The sequence below is a fragment of the Labeo rohita genome, chromosome 15 (assembly GCF_022985175.1).
Source record: "Labeo rohita strain BAU-BD-2019 chromosome 15, IGBB_LRoh.1.0, whole genome shotgun sequence".
Lineage (NCBI taxonomy): Eukaryota > Metazoa > Chordata > Actinopteri > Cypriniformes > Cyprinidae > Labeo > Labeo rohita.
The window spans coordinates 36,426,081-36,449,577 of record NC_066883.1 but is presented as its reverse complement, the minus strand read 5'-3'; the positions used below and the strand labels follow the sequence as shown (position 1 = coordinate 36,449,577).

Below are 23,497 nucleotides of genomic sequence, written 5' to 3'. Positions count from 1 at the left end.
AGATAGACATTCAGTAGATGGATGGAATGATAGATAGATAGATAGATAGATAGATAGATAGATAGATAGATAGATAGATAGATAGATAGATAGACATTCAGTAGATGCATAGATAGATACATAGATATTGACATTTATATATTAGATAGATAGATAGATAGATAGATATAGATGCATATATATTTATAGATACAGATGCATAGATAGATATTTATAGATAGACAGAAATTCAATAGATGTATAGATAGATACATACATAGATATAGATATTTGTATATTAGATATTATTCAAACAATAGATAGACCTTTGGGTAAAAGCTTGTGCTAAATGTAAATGTGGATGTTAAACATGCACATTTTTAAGCACAAAAAAAGCAAATAACGCTTTTCTGACTCCTGAATCTACTCTTATTTATGTACGTACGCGCCTGGTATTCACGACGCCCTTTACGTCACGACGTGGCCGTAGTTGCCTCGGCAACCGCGCCAGCTTCACCGCTAGTGCGCCACAACATTCCCTCAAGCAGCTCCTGCAGATCCAGCCGACAAAATATACGGATTTGATATCGACGATGAGTTTAAATTCGAACACAGAGCTTGTTCTGCACATCCTTCTGCGTTCCGTGTAACAGAAGCGCTTATTTTTGTTTTGCAGGAATAAATTCACTTCATGGGATGAGAGAGATGGTGGTTAGCTTAGCCTAGCGTTGCTAATCCTTCAGCAGAACTGATCAAACTGTCAGAATCTGACCGGGATCGACTTCAGTACACCGTAAGACGTTCTTTTTTGTGTATTTATTGTCCAATATATGTATTTGAAGGCGTTATATGTGTTTATTTGTGCAGTATTAAAGAAAAAAGCGCGCATTTGCTTAACATGTTTGTGTGGCAACAGCATATGTATTAAACTGTTTTCATTTTGGATCCAGATGTCATGTTTTTCATCTGTCAGTTTGTTAAACAGAAATAAAATTACTCCAAATGCACTAATAAGTTATGTGGCTGCAGAGATTTCTAAACTGGACTTTTTAACTCACAAAACTGATATATTGATGCTTATTTTTAAGACCTGTTAAACTTTTGCATTATGATATCTTAATTTTCTTTAAATATTACAGGCCTGTAATTGATATTGACAGATGTCTGTCATACCATATGCAGTGAAAGGTGTTACTTGATCTGTTTTAATGCTATTGTAAACAGCACTACTTAATTAAGTAGATTACTTTTACTGGCAGAAAATATGGAGGCTGACTGGATGATTTCTTCAGTAACTGTTTAGTAACTCTTCTTTTGACTCGGTTAAGATTTCTGTAGCTGATGTGTGTGATGTTTAAACAGGTGAAAGATGCCGCCTGGGACAGACGACCCTCGTAAACTCTTCATCCTAAACACAGCGGGAAACTACTTCAGTTTGGACACACCGGGATCTCTGTCCACCTGCCATCCTCTCGATAATTTCTTAGATGACGGCAATCAATTCCTGCTCACCGTCACCAGAAACAAAGACGAGCTGCAGTTCTCAAACAAGGTGCTGTGAGTTACATACAGCTGGGATATATATTATATCAGTATTTTTAACTTGTAAGTCTGCTAAATGTGTCTGTTAAATGACTTAATGTAAATGTATTTTGCATTATGTCTTTCAAAGTATACTCCATTTGACAGTATGCAATAAACCGTGTTATTTTTTATTATTTATATACTCTTACGGTCTTCATTAATATTTTGAATGAGCTTTTATTTTTATATATTTTTTTTATATTTTTTTTTATTTTATATTGTATTTTATATACATACATAATATTTATATATTTTTTATATTTTAATTTTAGTTTAATTTTTTTATTTTGTCATGCACTTTTATCATTCTTATTACTTTTTTAATATATATTTGTTTATATTTTGTTTGTTATATTAATGTGTTTCACTAGTTAGCAAAAAACTGGTTACCTCACCTGAATTATGGATATTTTAATTGTAAACATTATACTTTTTTTGTGTTTTTGCTTTTTTTTTTTTTTTAAGCTTATTTCAGTAAAGCTTATAAAACTAGCAAGCTAAACCATTAGTAGTACTGACAGTATGGTGTAAACATGGCTGAAAGACGCTGAAAGACGCGAAAAGAGGAACAGACGAATCGATTCAATTGATTGAGTCATTTGCGCTGGAACCGCTCCAATTGATTCAAAGTCGTGACCATTCAGTTCAAGCGATTCACTAGTAAAAAACAGATCACATTAAAAGAGACGTTCATTTAAACTAGTGAAAGGGAGCTTTTCAAAACGCAATTAGTTAAACCGTTGCGTCGCAAATCGGTTCGCGAATCATTTGATTCAGATAGGGACTATAAATGGCGGATCGCGAATCATTTGTTGTAGATCGGGCACTCGGATCGGACTCGCGAATTATTTGATTTAGATTGGAACGTCTTATATCACGAATCATTTGATTAATATCGGGACTTCAGATCGCGAATCATGTGAATTAGATCGGAACTTCGGAACGGGTTCGCGAATCATTTCGCGAATTAAATGACTCGCGATTCGCGCTCATAATCCTTATCTGTAATGATGGTTCGCGAATCATTAAATCATTTAGATTGGAACGTCGGAGCGGGTTCGCGAATCTTTTGATTCAGGTCGGAATTTTGAAGCGCTTTTTTTTTTTTTTTTTTTTTTTAAACATTACAGATATTCAAAACAACAAGACGGTACAAATACAGACAAAATAAACAAGAATACACAGATTTGTTGCCAGGGTAACAAACAAAGAAAAAAACAGGGTAATAAAATTACATCTTAGGATGACACAAAGGATGAATACAGAGATACAGTTTTCATAGCTTTCAAATTAGTAGAACTTTGGATAGTTTCCACATACACATCCAAGTCGACTTTGAACAAAGAAAAAGAGGTTTAGAGCCAGTAAACTTTTGTTTATGAATGTGAAATTTAGCTAACAGAAAACATAAATTAATTATGTAATATTTTCCTGTATTCTCCTTAGAATATTCAAATAAGCCAAACAAAGCATCTTTAAAACAAAATGAGAAGTCACTTACAAAATAAGATTGAATAAACACCAAAAAATCAGACCAAAATTTCTCTGTGTGGGTGCATTGCCAAAACAAATGAATGAAGTCTTCTTCAGAAGAATGACAAAAACTGCAGTTCACATCAATGTCAGGCTTATATTTCCTAAGAAAGACTTTAGTCGGGTGGAATTTTGAAGCGCAGAACGTGAATCATTTGATTCAGATCGGGATTTCGTTGCGTGTTCGCGAATCGTTTAATTCAGGTTTGAAGTTTGGAGAGTGGATTGGTAATCATTTGAGTCAGATCGGGAGTTCGGTGCCGGTTTGCGAATCATTTGATTCAGATCATTTTTTTTTTTTTTTTTAAAGCAAAAGAAAACATCAAATCAAGTTTAGAAAATAAAGTGGTTTTACTTAGTAAAAAAGTATTAACCGTGTTTTTTGTATAACCACAGTTTTACTACAAATACCATGGTTAAACTATGGTTAGTGTAACAAAACCATGGTTAATTTGTGGCTTCAGGAAACTTAATGGTCAAGTAAAAAATGCATTAAAATCACTATTGTATTAACAATAATGACCGTTATTTTGTATTGTAATATTAAAATAGTATTCAGTGAATCACAAATGTTCAGTACATCACTCAGCTCTGCATTCAGCTACTACACATTCTCAGAAAAGAAGAAGACAATGCTGAATTGTGGCTCATCTTGTCTCTGTGTAGCTGGAGAACATGGACGGTGATGGCAGGGTTCTGCTTTTCTTCAAACCTCATCCGTGTGTGGTGTCTGAGGAGAACCTGCACAAATCTGTCCTGGTGTCCTCCATGCTGGAGTCTCCCATCAGTACCCTGTACCAGGCCCTGCGACAGGTCTACAGCCCCGTTTTGCTGCAGGTCAGACTCGTGGGTCGTGTTTCACATGGATGTGACTTTGCTGTTGGGTTTGTAATGCGTGTTGTGTGTTTTTTCTGCAGGATGATAAATGGAGTCAATCGTTCGACTCAAAGCTTCAGTCTCTGCTCACGGATCTTGAGGTCGGGCTGGGCTCTGTGCTCAGACACTCACACCCAAAGGATTCTGGGAAACGGAGTCATTCAGAGACGGATGTGTCGAGTGAGTTTTCATGGCAGAAAGATCTTTTAAAACCCTGATTTTTCCCAACTTGTTTTTTATACATTTGTACTTAACATACTGATGTGTGCAGGTATCATGGCTCCTCTAGATGAGTTTGGTTTCTGGGCTGATGTCAGTCGCTCTGGACAGCAGAGCAGAGACAGAGACAGAGCAGCACACTTCTCTGAACTCTTCGCAACGATAGAGAAGGTACATACACGCACATTTGGACATAATGCGCTCAGTCAAACACAGTCTTTAAAAGTATATTCCTTTTGGCAGTGTGTTAGTTAGCTGAAGTTTAGTCATTTTGTCACTTATTATTTTTGTCTTTTTAATATTTCTGTTTATTTTTAATTTCTATTTAAATTTATTTTATTTATATGTTAATATTTTATTACTTTTTTTATATTTTTATTTAACTTTTTTTGTAACTTTCACAATGTTACTTAAACTTATTCTATTTTAGTTAGTTGCTAGGTTAACATTTTTGCTTTTAGTGTAAGTAAAAGTAATTTGATATTCTTTTACCATTTTTATTATTTTTGTTTTAAATATTTATTTATTTCAGTTTTAGTACTTTTAGTACTTTAGCTTCAACTTATTTTCATTTAATTGCCATGTTAACATTTTATTATTGTAGTTCAAGTAAAAGTAATTTTATGTTCTTTTGTCATTTTTATTATTTTTTTTATTATATTTTTATTTCTGTATTAGTACTTTTAGCACTTCAGCTTCAAATTATTTCATTTAGTTGCCAAGTTAACATTTTTATTTTAAGTAAAAGTAATTTTATGTTCTTTTGTCGTTTTTATTATTTTTGTTTTTAATATTTTTATTTCAGTTTTAGTACTTCAGTTTCAACTTATTTTATGCCATTTAGTTGCTAGGTTAACATTTTTTATTTTAGTTTAAATATTGCCATTTAGATTTTATTTATATTAATTTCAAAATTATAGTACTTATGGGCCCGGTTTCACAGACAGGGCTTAGACTAAGCCAGGACTAGGCCATAGTTCAATTAGGACATTTAAGTAATTTTTATAAATGTGCTTAGAAAAAAAACATTACTGGTGTGCATCTTGAGACAAAACAAAGGCACTGATATATTTTAAGATCAATCAGTGCAAGTTTCTTTCAGCTGAAACAGCTCAGACTTACATTTTAGTCTATGCCTAGGCTTAAGCCCTGTCTGTGAAACCGGAGGTTAGTGTTTCTTTAGTGTTTCTGCTTAAACTTATTTTATTTCAGTTAGTTGCCAAGATAACATTTTCTAAATTGCATTAAATAAAATTGAGTAATTGTTATGTGCTTTTGTCATTTTTATTATCATTATATCTATTATTTATATTTAGCTTTAATTTAATTTAATTTAATTTTTATATTAAGTACTGAAATGTATTATATTTCAGTTATTTGCCAGGGTAATATAATATTTCTATTTAGCTTTAATTTATTTATTTTTTCCGTTTTAGTTTTAGTAATTTTAGTATTTCAATTATTTCTAATTTTCATTAAGGTTTTTTTTGCTAATATTTCTATTTTGCTTTCATTTAAGCCTAATTTCAATTAACAACGTTTTTTTTTATTACAATAACTTGTCTATAAGGTGTCTATAAAGTATGTCAACTTCCTCTTAGTTTAAGCTGTTTTATGAGTACATTTTAATATCACGCACAAAACGTAATAACAATTAACTCTACAAGATATCCACATGTGTGTGTTTATTTCAGGACTACAGTAATCTGGACAGTTTCAGCCTGGTAGAGGTACTGGACTTAATTGAGAGCACCCGTGAGACAGTAGATGACGTGTGGAAACAGAATGAGCATGCTCCTTATCCTGAGCCACGCATGATCCGACTCATGGATGTCATAGGTGCACACAACACACATGGTTGCAAAGCAGTAATGATGCTTGGCTTAATAATATATTTGATAAAGTACTAATGACGTTTCTGATGTATGTACGTTTATAGGCGGAGCTCTCGGCAGGTTTGTACAGAGGAAGCTGAGTGCCCTATGCTTGTGGGAGGATCCTTATTTCACAGTCAGGGAGGGGCTTAAAGGGGGCGTGGCTGCTTGTGAGCAGTGGGTGGCGGCTTGTGAACACCTGACCGGTCAGGTGTGGAAACGCTACTCACCTCATCCGTGGAGCGGAGAGAAGCACCGCCCACAGGGCCTGCAGAATCTCGCCCAGCGTTTGGAGGAGGTCAGACTGACACCCGTCAATCATCTCAGGCAGCACAGTCTATTGCATTACCTCAAGACGTGTGTGTTTGTGCATGTTTCAGGTGGTGCAGGTGCGGTCTGTGTGTGAGAAACTGCAGCGGTTATTATCTGGAGGGAAACAGCAGGTTTCTGCCGCACGTGTGTATCAGCCTTTCACAGGACTCAACCCTATACACTACAACCCTTACACTGAGGTACACAAATGCACCAAATCTTCACGGCTGTACTGAATATATGATATGTCACTCAGCCTTATTGCTGTATATGTGTGTTCAGCCCTTATGGAGAGCTGCAGTGTCACAGTTCGATCGACTCATCGCTCCAGCAGAACAGGAAGCAGCTGGAAAGCTCAAGACCTTCATAATAGATGCACAGGACAGTCCACAGCAGGTACACAAACATACACTTGTCTTGTGTGTCCAGATGTTGGACTTTTTGTCCATATCACAGCTTATTTTAGCCAAGAGCTGCCCACTTAGACAGGAAGAGACCTTCTGACTGAGGGCGGGTGAATAGATGATACAACAAAAATAGACAAAATAAACGAAATGATGGGTAAAACATGGATATACACTTCCGTTTAAAAGTTCAGGGACAGTCTAATTGTTTTTTGGAAGAAATTAATACTTTTATTCTGTGGGGATGCTTCAAATTGATTTAAGAGAAGATTTCTGTTTACAAAAAACACTTTTTTTTTTTTTTTTTTTTAAAACAGCCACAACTGTTTTCAACATTGATAATACTAAGAAATGTTTGTTTGTTTTTTTTTGAGCAGCAAATCAGCATATTAGAATGATTTCTGAAGAATCATGTGACACTGAAGACTGGAGTAATGATGTTAAAAATTCAGCTTTGCATCGAATAAATAAATAACATTTTACAATATATTCAAATAGAAAATATTTATTTTGAATTGTAAAAACATTTAACATTATTAGTTTTAGTACTTTCAGTGTTTCTACTTTTTTGTGCTTTTGTCATGTCAATAATTTCTTAAAATATTTCTATTTAGCTTTAATTTATATTTATTTCAGTTGCAGATGTAGGTTCTTTTAGTGTCTTTACTTAAACTTATTTCATTTAATTTAGTAGCCAAGTTAACATTTATTGTAGTTTAAGTAATTTTATGTGCTTTTGTCATTTTTTATTACTTTTCTAAAAATGTTTATATTTAGTTTTATTTCAGTTTTTATTTTATGTACTTAAACTGAAATTTATTTTTTTTCAGTTATTTGTCAGGGTAATGTAATATTTCTATTTAGCTTTAATTTATTTTTATTTTCATTTTGGTTTTAGTAATTTTAGGATTAAATAATTATATAAAATAATTTTATTTAAATTATTTCTAATTTTCATTTTCGTTAAAACATGGATATACACTTCCGTTTAAAAGTTTATGGATAGTCACTTTTTTTTTTTACTTTCTATTCATCAAAGTATCCTAAAAAGTAAGATGAAGCAATGTTTAACACTGATAATAATAAGAAATGTTTTTTTGAGCAGCATATTAGATTGATTTCTGAAGGATCATGTGACACTGAAGACCAAATAATAATGCTGAAAATTCAGCTTTGGATTAAAAAAAAAAAATCATTTTACAATATATTAAAATAGAAAAACAGTTATTTTTAATTGTAAAAATATTGAACATTATTACAATTTTTTTCTGTATTTTAATCAAATAAATGATGAGCATAATAAACTCTTTCAGAAACAATAACAAACTTACTGACCTGAATTGTAGTGTATTAATAAATGCACATACATATAGTTTTTCTTCCCAGCAGACTGTTATAAACTCATGCATCTTGACTCACAAAATTGCATACATTTAGATTAATTAGAGTTAAGTATGGCACTTTCCAAAAGCTCTCTCTGTTTTCATGCGCAGTGTGCATCAGGCTGTCTGTGTGTGTTCGATGTTTGTGGTTGAGAGCAGATGAACTCTGAGCCATACAGATGCGCACACAGCTGTACACTGTTGTCTTGTCATTGTTTCAGCTGCTGCAGGTGTTTCAGAAGCACAGGGATCTGATCAAACGACCCACCATCAGCAAAGAACTGCAGCCCGAGAGAGAAACGCTCCTCACGCGACTGCTGGACTACAACAAGGGTCAGATCACACACGCTGCCTCGCTCACTACTGTCCACATAGGCAGCATCCCAACTCAAACAAAACCTCATAAATGACTGATTTGAAATGCTCAACATGAGATATCTTAAAAGTCAGAAAGCCCACAATTCAGAAGTGTGTTTAATGCTAGTGGTTTTGTTGTTGTGCAGGACTGCGGACAGATTTTGAGAGCCGCTGTCACGGTGCACCAGGAGAGAAAACAGGCCCTCTAGTGGGACGAAATCTTCCTGAGGTTGTCAACAATATCGTGTGGGTCAGACAACTGCTGCTTAAGGTGTGACACACTGACTGTTTTAATGAACTCGTATTAAATTAGAGACAGCATTTAAATGCATCATTTAAAAGAGCATTGAAAGTGGTGAAGGACTTGAATTGGCCATTACAGCAGCTGAAGTTCATGCATGCAGGTGGAGGACTCTCTGAAGATGGCAGAGGCATTGCTCTCTGATCTGTCTGGGTTTCGGCCGCTGGTCCGTTTCTGTGATGAGCTGCAAGAGCAGATGAGATCGTACGAACAAGAGCAGTTTGAAGACTGGACTAGAGACCTGCTGTCAGGACTGTCCGATCCCAAATCTGGAATCAGGTTAACACTCACATTCACTCACATGTAGATAAACTTTTATGTGCATCCAACAGACTTCCATTATTCTAAACTAAGTCAACTGTCTGTTTTATAGACCCCTGTTGGTATCATATTGTGCACTTTGGCAACTTTTTATTTAACATGAATTAAAAAAAAAAAGTCACACCTGACAATAAGTCAAAATTGCATTGTTGAGAGAAAAAAAGTAGTCACATCATTAAATCATATTTTTTTTTTATTACATTTACAAGCAAAACATAAATATTATAAACACTATGAACATGTATTTCAGTTCCCCTCCTGCCTAAAATCTTTAAATTTAGTTTTCAACTAAAAATTGCTACTTGAAATAAAATTGAAATTAACTGAAGTTAAATAAAATATTAAGCAACTTATTTGAGCTGGTTGCCAAGACAGTAGTTTTCAGTTTCATTTAAAGAACTAAAATAACTAAATCTGAATAAAAGCTAAAGCTGATAAAAAATATATATATATTTACTTCTTATACTTAAAAAAAGCTAAATTACAAATAACAAAAACACGAAATTACTAAAATTTTAAATTAAAGTTAAAACATAAAAAAAATATCAAATTTAAAATGGTCACAAACTATATTATATATCAGTGATACTAACATAACACTGATTCAGGACAAAACGGGAATGAAAAATATACATTAAGCATAAAACAAACATTAATTATTTTAGTATTCATTATAAACAACATTTTTTATAAATGCCAAGCCTAAACTAATACAAATGTGTGTTTTGGATGCTTGATGTTAATAGCAGTTAATTAAGTTAAGTTTCTTTAGAATATAAGTTGTGGCACGTTTCATTTAATATAAAAAGGTGAAATATATGCTGTAAAATACATCTTTTTAAAGCTGCTTTTCACACTAAATATTTTGAAAAGTGCTGTACATAAAAAAAAAAACACCTCAACTTTATTATTTTGTCCAAAAAGTTCACTCACTGTAAGATGTTGGTTGAAGTTTTACCATTAAGCTTTCACTATGTATTGATATATTTAAAGCACATTCACACACTGAGTGACATGAGCATCACCACACATCTGTCTTGCACGTGTGTAGTTTGCAGGCCAGTAATCGCGTCATGGAGTTGGATCACATGGATGGTAAACTGAAGATCCAGTACTCGGACCGGCTGGTGAGTTTACTCAGAGAGGTGCGGCAACTCTCGGCTCTGGGCTTCACCATCCCTGCCAAGATCCAGCAGGCTGCAAACACTGCAGACAAGTTCTACAGACAGGCCATCATCCTCAAACAGGTGTGTGAACACACACATACACTACATGCAGAGCAACATGACTACTTACTAAACTACATTTTTGAGTATAGTGATATTTCTAAATAATATTCTATTCTAGAGTGTTCTCTCTTTCTTTAAGGTAGCATTAGGAAGTCAGTTAGATACTGCTGTCTTGTACAGATTCATGGTAGCTATTTACGTGACTGTAGTTTAACATCTTCAAATTTTAATTTGTTTCTAGTTTGGCAAACTACAGTTGTAAAGTAGCTTTTCTCATACTGTATTCTTAGATCAAATATTGCATTGCATGTGGACATGTTTATATATGCGTACATGTGTGTGTTTAACAGGTGGCTCATTTCTACAACACCATCGATCAGCAGATGATCCCTTCTCAACGGCCCATGATGCTCGGCTGTGCGTTGGCCTTTGAACAGGTCATCAAGGTAATTTTCATGTCTTACTGCCTTAAAACTGTATATTACAGCATTTCACACAGATACACTAGCATTCAAAAGTTTGGGGTTGGCAAGTTTTTTTTATTTTTTTTATGTTTTTTAAGTCTCTTCTGCTCACCAAGGCTGCATTTATTTGATCAAAAATACAGTAAAAATGTAAAATATTTTTACAATTAAAAATAAGTGTTTTCGATAATAATATATAATAAATTGTAATTTATTCCTGTGATGCGAAGCTGAATTTTCAGCATCATTACTCCAGTTTTCAGTGTCACATGATCTTTCAAAAATCATTCTAATATGCTGAATTGCTGTTCAAGAAACATTTCTGATTATTAGCATTTGTTTGAAATAGAAATCTTTCACTTTTGTGCATCATTGCTGAATAACAGTATTAAGTGAGTGTTTATTAAAGTGTGTACAGGCAGTGTTTTGAATGCCATAGTGTAATAAACTGGTCATTTGGTCACATGAAGACTATGTATCATCTGTTTGTTATGTTACATTTGTTCTGTAGCAGAACCCACGGTCTCAGTCTCGTGATGAAGGTGGAAAACTCCAGATCACGTGGGAAAATCCTAAAGAGCTGGAGCAGTACATTGGTAAACTGCAGAGTGCCGCTGAGAGACTCTCCACAGAGAACCGCAAACTCAGGAAGTGGCACACTGACTTCACTGACAAGGTGATTTTCCTCTCTCCTCCTTCTCAAACCTTCAGTCTGACACCTTTTTCTAACTTGTCTTGCAAGTTTGGAGCACCAAGACACAAATTCAAATGAAAGATCCAACTTGTGTGTGTTTTATAGGTGGTGAATCTGATGGGAGTGGATCTCCTGCGTCAGCAGCAGAGATGGAAAGATGGTCTTCAGGATCTCAGGACTGGATTTGCCACTCTGGAGTCTCAGGTGTTTATGATTCTTCTGATCTGCTCAAATACTGCCTCGCTGTTTGCAGAGCGGCTTACAATGTACATTTGGGAGCTACCCAGACTTGTAATAAAAATGCCTAAAAACAGGTTACCCAAAATACAAGCTGGTGATGATGGTCTAACGTTTGATAATGAAGAAATGAACACAGCCATAAATATTAGTGTTGTAATTTTACAGTTGTACTGTAAAATAAAATAATAATCATTGTATAATCTATCTTAAATGCTTGATTTTTGCAGTGATTTTATTTAATATTTTATTTAATAGTTATAATAATCAATATAATAAAATCACTAAAATAAAAAATGGAATATGTGTTATTTATAGTTTGGCCAAATGATTTGATAATATTACACCAGTATTACTTTATAAATAATTAGTGTAATTAGTTGTAGTTGTACTAAATGAAAGAAACGAAATGACTGCAAAGTAAAAAAAACAAGTATGCACAATTTGGCCAAAAATGTTGTGATGTTATATCAGTATTACTGAATAAAAATATTATTAATAATAATAATTATTGTTTTTTTTTGTAATAGTGGGAGTAGTAGTACAAAATAAAATAGTAAACAAAATCACTTGTAATATAAATCAAGTATGCAGAGTTTGGCCAAAAATGTTGTGATATTATATTAGTATTACTGTGTAATAATAATAATAATAATAATAATAATAATAATGGTTATTATTATTATTTGTAATAGTAGAAGTATTAGTAGTAGTACTAAAAAAACAAAAAAAAAAAAAACAACAACAAATCACAGTAAAATAAAAAATCAAGTATGCTCAGTTTGGCCAAGATTCTTGTGTTTTTTTTTTTTTTTTTTTTTTTTATATTAGTATTACTGTGTAAAAATGTTATTATTAATAATAATAATAGTATTATTATTATTTGTAATAGTAGAAGTAGTAGTACTAAAAAAAATAAATAAAAAAACAAAAACAAAATAACTGTAAAATAGAAAATTGAGTATGCACAGTTTGGCCAAAAATGTTGTGATATTATGTTAGTATTATTGTGGAAAAATATTATTATTAATAATAGTACTATTATTATTTGTAATAGTAGAAGTAGTAGTAGTACTAAAACAAAAACTATGATAAAAAAAAAAAAAAAGATTTAATATGCACAGTTTGGCCATACGTGATTTTTATATTGGTATTACTATATAGAAATATTGATCATCATCAGCAGCAGCAGCAGCAGTAGTAGTACTAGTACTAGTACTAGTAAATCATCATCATAATCATTATTAGTAGTTCTAGTACTAGTAGTAAATAAAAAACAAAAAAACAAAATCCTCTATAATAAAAAAATAGAGTATGCATAATTAGGCTAAAAATATTTTTTAAAAAAATTTGTGGTCATATTGATATATAATCACAAAGTTTTTTGGCCAAATTGTGCAAGCTTACAAAAAAAGCATTTTTTTTTTTACGTTTTAAATCACAGGCATGATTTTTATCCAAACAAGTGCAACATTCTTAATGAATTGGAACCAGTTTTGTCCCTGTGGTGTCTAGCAGTTTTGTCTATGTAGGCAGTTCACAGGCTTTGGAACAGTCTGTGTTTCTATCAGACTCCTTAAACGTGTGTGTGTTTATGTTTATTCAGGGGTTTCGTTCAGGAGACATGAGGGCCTGGCGTCAGCACTGGAACCATCAGCTGTATAAAGCTCTGGAGCATCAGTATCAGGTGGGATTGGAGGCCCTCAACAAGAACCTGCCAGAGATTAACATCGACCTCATCTTCAAGTAAGAGCTTTTCTACTCTCAGTGTGTTTTATAGGATGAACTATTGCTTAATATCTTGTATGTTTTTCCAGGCAGGGGCGGCTGCAGTTCCGTCCTGCGTTTGAGGAGGTCAGAGCGAAGTACTACCGTGAGATGAAGAGGTTCATCTGCATCCCGAACCAGTTTAAGGGCGTGAGCGAGACAGGAGAGGAACCCATATTCACCTGCATGATCGAACGCAACGCCAGCGGCTTCCTGACCATCTTCAGCAAAGCCGAACACCTCTTCAGTAGACTTACACACGTGCTGGACAAGTTTAAGGTACCGCAGGCTGCATTCCAAACCCTAGTGAGCTGCCTAACCAGGTAACATCATAGATGAACAAATGAGAATTTTCATTTATAGGCAGCAACATGTAGCTGCCTTGTAAGATGCCTGCTTTTGACCAAAAGAAACATCAAATACACTACCTTTCAAAAATGTATAGTTAGAAAGATTTTTGGTTTTGAAAGACAGTAATAGTTTTTTTCACCAAAGATGCATTAAATTGATTTAAAGTGACTGTAAAGACATTTATAATTTTAAATAAATGTTGTTTTTAGAAGTTTCTGTTCATCAAAGAATCCTGAAAAATAAAATGTGTCACAGTTTTCACAAAAAATATGAAGCAACACAATTGTTTTTAAACATTGATAATAATTAGAAATGTTTCTTGAACAAGAAATCAGCATATTAGAATGATTTCTGAAAGATCATGTGACACTGAATCAGGACTTCAAAGCGGGTTCGTGAATCATTTGATTTAGATCAGAACTTTGCATATTGCAAATCATTTGATTCAAATCGGGACTTCAGAGCGCATATCGTGAATCATTTAGATTTAGATTGGTACTTTGGAGTGTGGATCATGAATCATTTGATTCAGATCGGCACTTCGGAGCGGGTTCCTAAATATTTTGATTTAGATTGGAACTTTGCGTATCACGAATCATTTGATTCAGATCGGAACTTTGGAGCGCATATCGTGAATCATTTAGTGTTAGATTGATTTTTGTGTGGGACTTCGAAGCGTGGATCGCGAATCATTTGATTCAGATCCAGACTTCGGTGCAGGTTTGTGAATCATTTGATTCAGTTCGGGACTTCAGAGCGGGTTCGCAAATGATTTAATTTAGATTGGAACTTTGCATATTGCGAATCATTTGATTCAGATTGGGACTTCAGAGTGCATATCATGAATCATTTAGATTTAGATTGATTTAGATTGGAACTTCGGCACGTGAATCATTTGATTCAGATCGGCACTTCGGAGCGGGTTCCTAAATATTTTGATTTAGATTGGAACTTTGCGTATCACGAATCATTTGATTCAGATCAGAACTTTGGAGCGCATATCGTGAATCATTTAGATTTAGATTGGTTCTTCGGAGAGTGAATCACAAATCATTTGATTCAGATTGGAACTTCGCATATCGCGAATCATTTGATTGAGATCGGGACTTTGGGCGCATATCGTAAATCATTTAGATTTAGATTAATTTAGATTGGAACTTCGGAGCTTGCATCGCAAATCAGTTGATTCAGATCAGGACTACTGAGCGGGTTCGCAAAGCATTTATTTTAGATTGGAACTATATTTGCATATAGCAAACTATTAGATTCAGATTGGGACTTTAGAGCCCATATTGTGAATCATTTAGATTTAGATTGATTTAGATTAGTACTTCAAAGCATGCATCGTAAATCATTTGTTTCATATCAGGATTTCAGAGTGGTTTCATGAATCTTTTTTCAGATTTTTTTTTTAAATTAAACAGTATAAAAACAAAACAAACAAAAAAAGAAAGAGAAAGTATATGCAAATATAAATCCCTTCAAATGAAAACAAAGAAAATGAACCGTGGTTTTAATTTGAAAGAGAAGACACTATCTGATTGAAGTGAGATGATTGTCCCTAAAAAGTAAAAAAGTAGTGCTTGAAAAGTCCTTGAAAGTCCTGGAATTTCATTTTACAGTATTTGTACAAACCCTATAAAATAGAAATCAGTTGTTTTTAATTGTAAAAGTATTTCACAACTGTACAGTTGATAAAATAAATGCAGCCTTGGTGCGCAGAAGAGACTTTGTTTAAAGAAATACCATTTTTGAATGGTACTGAAACAATGAAACAATCCCAGAATACATTACAGCACGCTTTGAAAATTGAAAATAGTTGAGAGAAATGATGAATATAAATACAGTTCTGGACAATAAATGCACGGTGGATTCCAATTATATTAGAATATTAGAACACAAAGGGAATTTCTGCACGTAAAGGTCATGAACTGAGGTCACTCTACTGTGATGTTCTAGAAAACACCGTAAACATCCACCCACACGTCTACATTACAGTACAGACGTTACCTGAGGCTTAAAACTGCAGACTGCTTACGTAGACATGTTAAATGCACATACGATGGCCAAAAATGCTGTCTAGATAGGCAGTTTCTTCTTTAAGACGAATTCAGTGCAAGTCTCTGTTTATTGTTGCATTTTAGCACTAATGCATTTTCATTCTTGAAATTCTGTCTATTTTCAATTGTGGTTTAGAAAACACTATAGCAAAAGGGTTGTTCTTGTGCCGCTTTAATAGGGTCACGGGGAATCCCAGCCTACTCGCACAGAAAACTCACTTCTGATTTCTGCGCCCACACAGAGGGGAAACGAGTCGAATGCTTCCTCTTTAGCTGCGAGACTGGGAAACCTCATACGAGCCGGTCTGTCTCAGATCTGCGTATCTGTTTGCAGCAGATGTCCGATCATCGAGCAGGTGCTGCTTTAATTAGCCGTGTAAAACACTCTGTTCGCTGACAGTGATCAGTCATCGTACTTTCATTAACTCACACTTTCTGCCTGTAAGAAAAGTTGCCTACTGTATGCAAAATAGTTTCTAATGAGTGTGCTCTTTCCAAATCTGAAATGACAGCTCAGCGATTTGCTCATTTCATCACTTCACGAACGACCTAATAAAACCTTTTGTAGAAACGTTGCAGGGGTCTATTTCGGTTTTGGTGGAGTTTTTTTATGTGGTTAATAACAGAAGGGAAGATGTGCAACCTAAATTTTGAGATTTCCAGCATGTGCCAAAATAACACATAATCAGCTCATAATCTATTCATATGGGTTTTGTTGCCATATGAATAGGTTTCTTCAACTTTTGTCCCTTTTGAAATTAATCTCATTTAAGGGAGTGATGCTCGACTGCTTTTACTTTAGTACTAAAGTGATTTATTACAGTAAAGCATGACCCTAAAATGACCTTAAAATCAGTCTTTGAAATGTTTGAATGTCACTGTGATTTATTATATATATATATATATATATATATATATATATATATATATATATGAAGAGTTCAGATGCAAAACCAGCTAAAAGCCATCTCGGTCAAAAATGAGGTAATGATACTGAGTGAATGCTCCTGTAACATATTATACATCCATCAAATACTTTTACTTGAAACTTGCTAAATTCCAGCCTCAGCCCAATCAGAAGTACCAGTACTTACCTAGAAACCTATACAAAGTAGCCAGAAAGAAATGCTAATTTTAAAGAAATTGGTCAGATGGATTTAGGGGCTTTTGCATCTGAAGTCTTCATATATTTATATGAATAGTTTTGTGCTCTTTGGAGCAGTGTTATTGTTAAGAATTGTAACTAAAACTACTAAACATTTGTTTTCATTAGTTGAAATGAAGCTGGAAAAAAATAAAATGTGTATATTAGATAAAAGGTTAAAAACTTGTACCTGAAATTTGAAGTACTAAACTTGCAAAAACTAAAATACAAATAATGCTTTCTAGAAATATTTATTTTAATGTTTTAAAATCGAATAAAAATGACAAAAGCACATAACAAAATTACTAAAACTTAAACCAAAACTAAATTAAAAACGGGAAATATAAACATAAACGCTAATCAAAATATTAATTATATTAATAATACTATAATAGTGTATAAATAATACTGTTTTTGTTGTGAATCCATATTAAACATTGTTTGGGTTGTATTTTCTTTTACTTTGGGTAATTTTGGTATTTGACTTCTACCAAGCAACAGATGAACTTACACCACTTACACCAGAGTTAGTTTGCAATGTATGACCTTTGACAGTAAAAACAAAAGATATGAGAAGCATTTCCTACTTCTTTTTTAAAGTCGTACAGCCTATTTAATTACTTGTCTTACCAATACACGAATACACTACCAGTCAGAAGTTTTTGAACAGCAAGATTTTTAATGTTTTTTTTTAAAAGAAGTCTGTTCTGCTCACCAAGCCTGCATTTATTTGATCCAAAGTACAGCCAAAAATAATTAAAAACTTTAAAATATTTTACTATTTAAAAGAACTGTTTTCTATTTGAATATATTTTAAAATGTAATTTATTCCTGTGAATTCAAAGCTGAATGTTCAAGCATCATTTACTCCAGAAATCATTCTAATATTCTTATGTGCTGCTCAAAAAACATTTTTATTAGTATTATGTTGAAAACAGTGGTGTAGATTTTTTTTTCAGGTTTCTTTGATGAATAGAAAGTTCAGAAGAACAGCGTTTTTCTATTTCATTTAAAATCGAAATATTTTGTAACATAATTGTCTTTATCATCACTTTTGATATGTTGATATGTTTTGATATATTTATATATATATATATATATATATATATATATATATATAATATATAAATTATGCTGACTATAGAGTATAATATTACAAAAGCTTTTTTATTTCAGATACCCTTCTTTTTTTTCTGGATCTTTCTATTCATTAAAGAATCCTGAAAAATATGTACTCAACTGTTTTAAATATTGCTAATAATAATAATAACAATAAGTGCTTCTTTAACAGCAAATCAGCATATTAGAATGATTTCTGAAGGATCATGTGACACTGAAGACTGGAGTAATGATGCTGAAAACTCAACTTTGATCACAGGGATAAATAACATTTTAAAATATATTAAAATAGAAAGCAGTTATTTTAAATAGTAAAAATATTTCACAATATTACTGCTTTTGCTGTATTTTGGATCAAATAAATGCAGGCTTGGTGAGCAGAAGACACTTCTTTAAAAAACATTAAAACTCTTACTGTTCAAAAACGTCTGATTGGTAGTGTATATTGTTGTTCACGTTACTATTTACATTAAGTCCTTCCCTGATGTCTGTGCCCAACCGGTTAGGATAGGTCCTAATTAATGGATTTGGTTAATTGATTTGATTTTTAACGTAGCTCGTAATAGAAAAGAGGATTTGTAGCTAAACTTCTGCAGGATAAGAGAAAATTGGTGTAAGGAAATCTAGTCTAAACAATCTGATATTCTGTTTACATTTATTTGTGTGATCTGAAATATGAAGCATTGTGAGATGTTTGCATGGTTGATTATTTGATGTCCTTTATAAATCTCTATCCCTGTGTGTCTGTGTTTAGGACTGGGTGGTTCTGGGGCAGGTGGATGTGGATGTTCTGGTGGAGAAACACCTGCACAGTGTCCAGGACTGGGAGAGGAACTTCAAAGCTCTCAAAGCCAAAGGAAAAGAGGCCGAGCGTCTGCCCAGGTATCTGCCTGTGTGTGTGAGGGATTGTATATCCTGTGTTTTGAGAACTTGTTCTCTTTGTAACGGTGTTTGTGTGTGTGCGCAGCACAGAGAAGGTCGATTGCATCACGGTGAACTGTGAACCTGTCAGAGTGGCCGTGGACGATCTCATCCAGAGGCTGTTTGACGCTCTGCTGACGTCCTTGAGAAGATCCATCCAGGGTGAGATCAGACGTTCATTACAGACTATACAGCACACATGGTGTTTAAAGAGAACATGCACATCCAAACTAGTGTTGTTAACAAAAACAAAAACTGTTTTTGGTGACTGAAATAATATAAGATTAGTTGGAAAAATTGACCTTTTTCACAGACACTGATTTCCCAGTAGTTTAAAAATTTATTTACATTTTCATTAAAAAAAAAAAAAAAAATGTACTTTTATAAAATCATGCTTTATTATTTTTGATTTGTTACCTTGTAATTAAATTATAGGAAAATGTGAAAAAGTTAAATTAATTTGAAGGTAAAAAATTACTAAAACTAAAAAAAAAAGCAAAATGATAATATTAAAAAAAAAACGAGAAAACTAATAAAAATGACAAAAGCAAATAACAAAAGAGCTAAATAGAAATATTAAGAAAACAAAAACTAATAAAAATGACAAAACACATGAGAATAATTACCAAAACGAAAACAAATCAAAATAAAGAAAAATAGAAATATTAAAAAAACCCAAAAACTAATAAAACATGACAAAAACACATAACGAGAAAAATATAAATTAATTTTAAATATAAATATTTAAAACTTCTAGCATCTCTTATAAGACATACAATTACTAAAACTAAAACATTAAATAAAGCTAAACAGACATTAAAAAAAACTAATACAAATTACGTTCATAACAACATTATAAAAAGCTAAAACAAATAAAAATAAAGTTAAATAGAAATATAACAAAAAATAAATAAAAATGGCAAAATCACAAAACAAAATCACTAAAATTTGAACAAATAAAAATGAAGCTAAATAGAAATATGAAAAAACCTACTCAACCCGATAATTTCCAGAGATGGCACAAGTACACACATCCTTCACTCAAGTAGAAGTACAGATACTCATGTTTAAAAATACTCTGGTAAAAGTAGAAGTACTGACTATACTTTTTTACTCAAGTTAAAGTAAAGAAGTATGAGCTCATTACATGTACTTACTTAGACATGTACTTAAGTAAAAAGTACCCATTAGTTCTGCCTTTTTTTAGTGTCACGCTGGTAACTGGACCTCTAGTCATATTGACACATTAATACAAAATAATTGACATTTAAAAATTTTGTTAACTAATCAATGTATCTAGGTTGGACAACCACCATGAACAGGGCAGGACTGGGTCAAAATTTCAGGCTGGTGAAATCGCACACTCATCCAGGCCATCCCATTCACCCACAATAAATTCTGAAACCACCTATTTTTTGTATAGCCATCACATTTCAAAAAAAGGTTTAAAACCTAATAAAGATTTAGAACTGCACCTTCATTTGATTTTCCTTTTCGGTCTCTTTATTTACCATGAGCTCTCTCTGCATCTTTTTTTCCACTAATTTTCTTGTACCTGTCTCTTTTCCCATCAGCCATCTACTGTTATGAATAGAACTGTCAACCACCTCTCATTGTATTCTGTTTGCAGTGACGTAACTTTATTTTAGTTCAGTTTAAAGTATCACATTATAACCATGTGTTGTTTTATCGTAAAATTACTTAAGTATTATAGATTTAGTAAAACTGTATTTTCTAAATTGCCTAAATGTCAAAAATAGTACAATAATAATTACATTATGACAATCTTTACATTATCTAAAATTATCTTTACATAAAAATTCTTATTCTGAACATTTTTGGTTTTAACTGTAAATTTACAGTAGATAATAATGATGTCCTTTTGGATACAATATTTTGAGTAATTGTAGTTTAGTTTAGTTTAGTTTACAGTATCATTAAGCTAGCACTTAACTAAGTAAATGAAGACAAAACTACAGTAGCCTATTTACAGATGAAACTGACCTGCACTTGAAGTCCTGGTCAATAGTTTTGCCTCTCAGATCCATTCTGTTCTCGAGTCTCTGGCATTGATTACTCTGATAGAAACCATTTGGCGGAGACGCGGACGAGCCGAATCGTGTTGCCAGTACAGTCTAAGTGATTCATGATTTAGAGATTCGTAATCGAATGATGATCCACCAAATGCAGATTAAAACTAAAGTAACAAGCCTGATTTGAAAATGTAAGTAGAAAGTACAGATATTTATGTAAAAATGTAAGGAGTAAAAGTAAAAAGTAGTCAGAAAAATAAATGGTGAAGTAAAGTAGTGATACCAGAAAAATCTACAGTACAGTAAGTAATACTAAGTATTTGTACTTAGTTACTTCCCATCTCTGAAAATTTCATAATGAAATTGCTTATTATTTGATTACATTCAAATGAAAACTGCAAGTAAAAAATACAGGCTTCCTAAAAATATTAATAAATGTTCTAAAAATGTGTATATACATAATGCTAAAGTAATACTGATCCCAATAAGCACATGCTATGACAGACAGATCTTTTCAGTGTTGTTCAGGAGATGAGATGGTGTAACACTGACCTCTGCTGGTCGTATTTACACTGTGTGTGTTTATATATTTAATATTGCTGTCCTGTGTGTGTGTGCAGGTCACATTCAGGTGATAGACTCTTTCGTGAGCGGTGCGATGGAGATGTTGTCCTTGCGTCCCGAGAGCATCGATGAGATAGGAGAGGCCAATGTGAAACACAGCCAATTACAGACACAGAAACCTGAGGTACATCACCTTCATCAGCACCTTCATTCAGTTCATGTTCTCCTGTGTGTATCTTATAGCCAGATTGAATATGAGCTTGTACCATATGACTGACAGGTCAAACGGTCAACTGCAGCTTGCTTTTTATGTAACTTTTAAATTTGAAATTCAAAATTTAAATTCGAAATTTATTTGCTTTTAAGTGTTTCAAACTAAACTTTTGGCTCACATCTGTGAATGTAAATGTGGCACAGTAGCATGTAAAGGGAATATGATTCTGCTTAAGTGTGGTGTTAATGTTTTGACGCTGTGTGCAGATACTGCCTCAGTTCCAGCAGGCCGAAGAGAAGAACAGGCTGTTGCGCTCTGTGGCGGGTGGAGGACTGGACACCATCAGCTCCCTGAGAGCCAAATGGGACAAATTTGAGCTTATGATGGAGAGTCATCAGCTCATGATCAAAGAACAGGTACAAACACACACTAATACATACACTGTTGCATACATTATTCTGATTTTTGCAACACATTTATGCCTTTTTTTCATTTAATATGATAAAAGACTGTTTCGTATTTGTGGTTTTACCTACAAGAAAAAGTTTATTTCAGTTAGTCGCCAAAGCAAAATTAGCTGAAGTACTCAAATTACTGAAACTAAAACTGAAATTAATATGAATAAAAATGAAAAAGACATAAAAACTAATAAAATGGCAAAACAACAGAATTTCTAAAACTTGAAAATGAAAATGGTAATTTTTCCACAATAAACAATAGAATTTTGCAGTACAATTTTTTTTTTTATTTAATACAATAAAATGCTGTCTTTTCCTATATGTGTCTTTACCTGCAAAATGTCAGGAACCACTGTTATCTTTAACTAAATAAATAAATATATAAATAAATAAATTATGATAATTGAAATAAAATGAATGTTAACTAGAATAAAATATATTTTATTTCAGTTATTCATTTAAAATTTAAAATTCAAATTTAATGTATTATTATGTATTATTCATATTTAAAACTGAAATAAAAATTAATAAAGACATTAAAAAACTAAAATTCTAAATATGTATAATTAGTTTAAAATCTAAATAAAATATGTCATTTATTTGAAGCATGTAGATTACTTAAACTGAAATGGAAATTAATAAAAAAATAATAAAAAAAAAAACATTAATACATACACACATTAATACATACACACAGCTGTTTCATACATTATTCAGATTTTCCACAACCACCAGAATTTTGCAACATATTTGTGCCTTTCTGTTTAAATTTCATGTATTTTTCATATACTCAAATTACTAAAATTTAAACTGAAATAAAAATGAATAAAGACATTAAAAAACACAAAAATTAAATTAAAATTAATAAAAATTAAAAAGACATAAAAACTAATATAAATTGCAAAACACAACTAAATTACTAAAACTTGAAAATGAAAATCTAAAATATAAAAAATGCTTCCATAATAACCAATAGAATTTTGCAATATATTTATTTTTTAAAATGTCATAAAATCAATAAAATAATGTTTCCTATATGCATCTTGACCTGAATGTTATCAATATGTATTTTTTAAAATTATAATAATTGAAATAAGAAG

The 23,497-nt window shown here is 32.6% G+C and overlaps 1 protein-coding gene across 1 annotated transcript in view; it reads left to right on the top strand.

Annotated features, from left to right (window-relative positions):
• The first annotated feature begins 344 nt into the window (after window positions 1-344).
• The window catches only part of LOC127177726 (cytoplasmic dynein 2 heavy chain 1), a 113,426-nt gene continuing 90,273 nt past the window's right edge, over window positions 345-23,497 (top strand). The window contains 22 exon segments of the mRNA XM_051130139.1: window positions 345-772; window positions 1,342-1,531; window positions 3,763-3,933; window positions 4,014-4,152; window positions 4,244-4,362; window positions 5,886-6,030; window positions 6,131-6,363; window positions 6,446-6,577; window positions 6,660-6,773; window positions 8,385-8,496; window positions 8,667-8,791; window positions 8,925-9,100; window positions 10,194-10,389; window positions 10,722-10,817; window positions 11,350-11,511; window positions 11,635-11,733; window positions 13,373-13,512; window positions 13,584-13,812; window positions 18,962-19,089; window positions 19,175-19,290; window positions 21,782-21,909; window positions 22,206-22,355. Coding sequence (XP_050986096.1) covers window positions 1,349-1,531; window positions 3,763-3,933; window positions 4,014-4,152; window positions 4,244-4,362; window positions 5,886-6,030; window positions 6,131-6,363; window positions 6,446-6,577; window positions 6,660-6,773; window positions 8,385-8,496; window positions 8,667-8,791; window positions 8,925-9,100; window positions 10,194-10,389; window positions 10,722-10,817; window positions 11,350-11,511; window positions 11,635-11,733; window positions 13,373-13,512; window positions 13,584-13,812; window positions 18,962-19,089; window positions 19,175-19,290; window positions 21,782-21,909; window positions 22,206-22,355 — 3,093 coding nt within the window. The 5' untranslated portion in view covers window positions 345-772; window positions 1,342-1,348.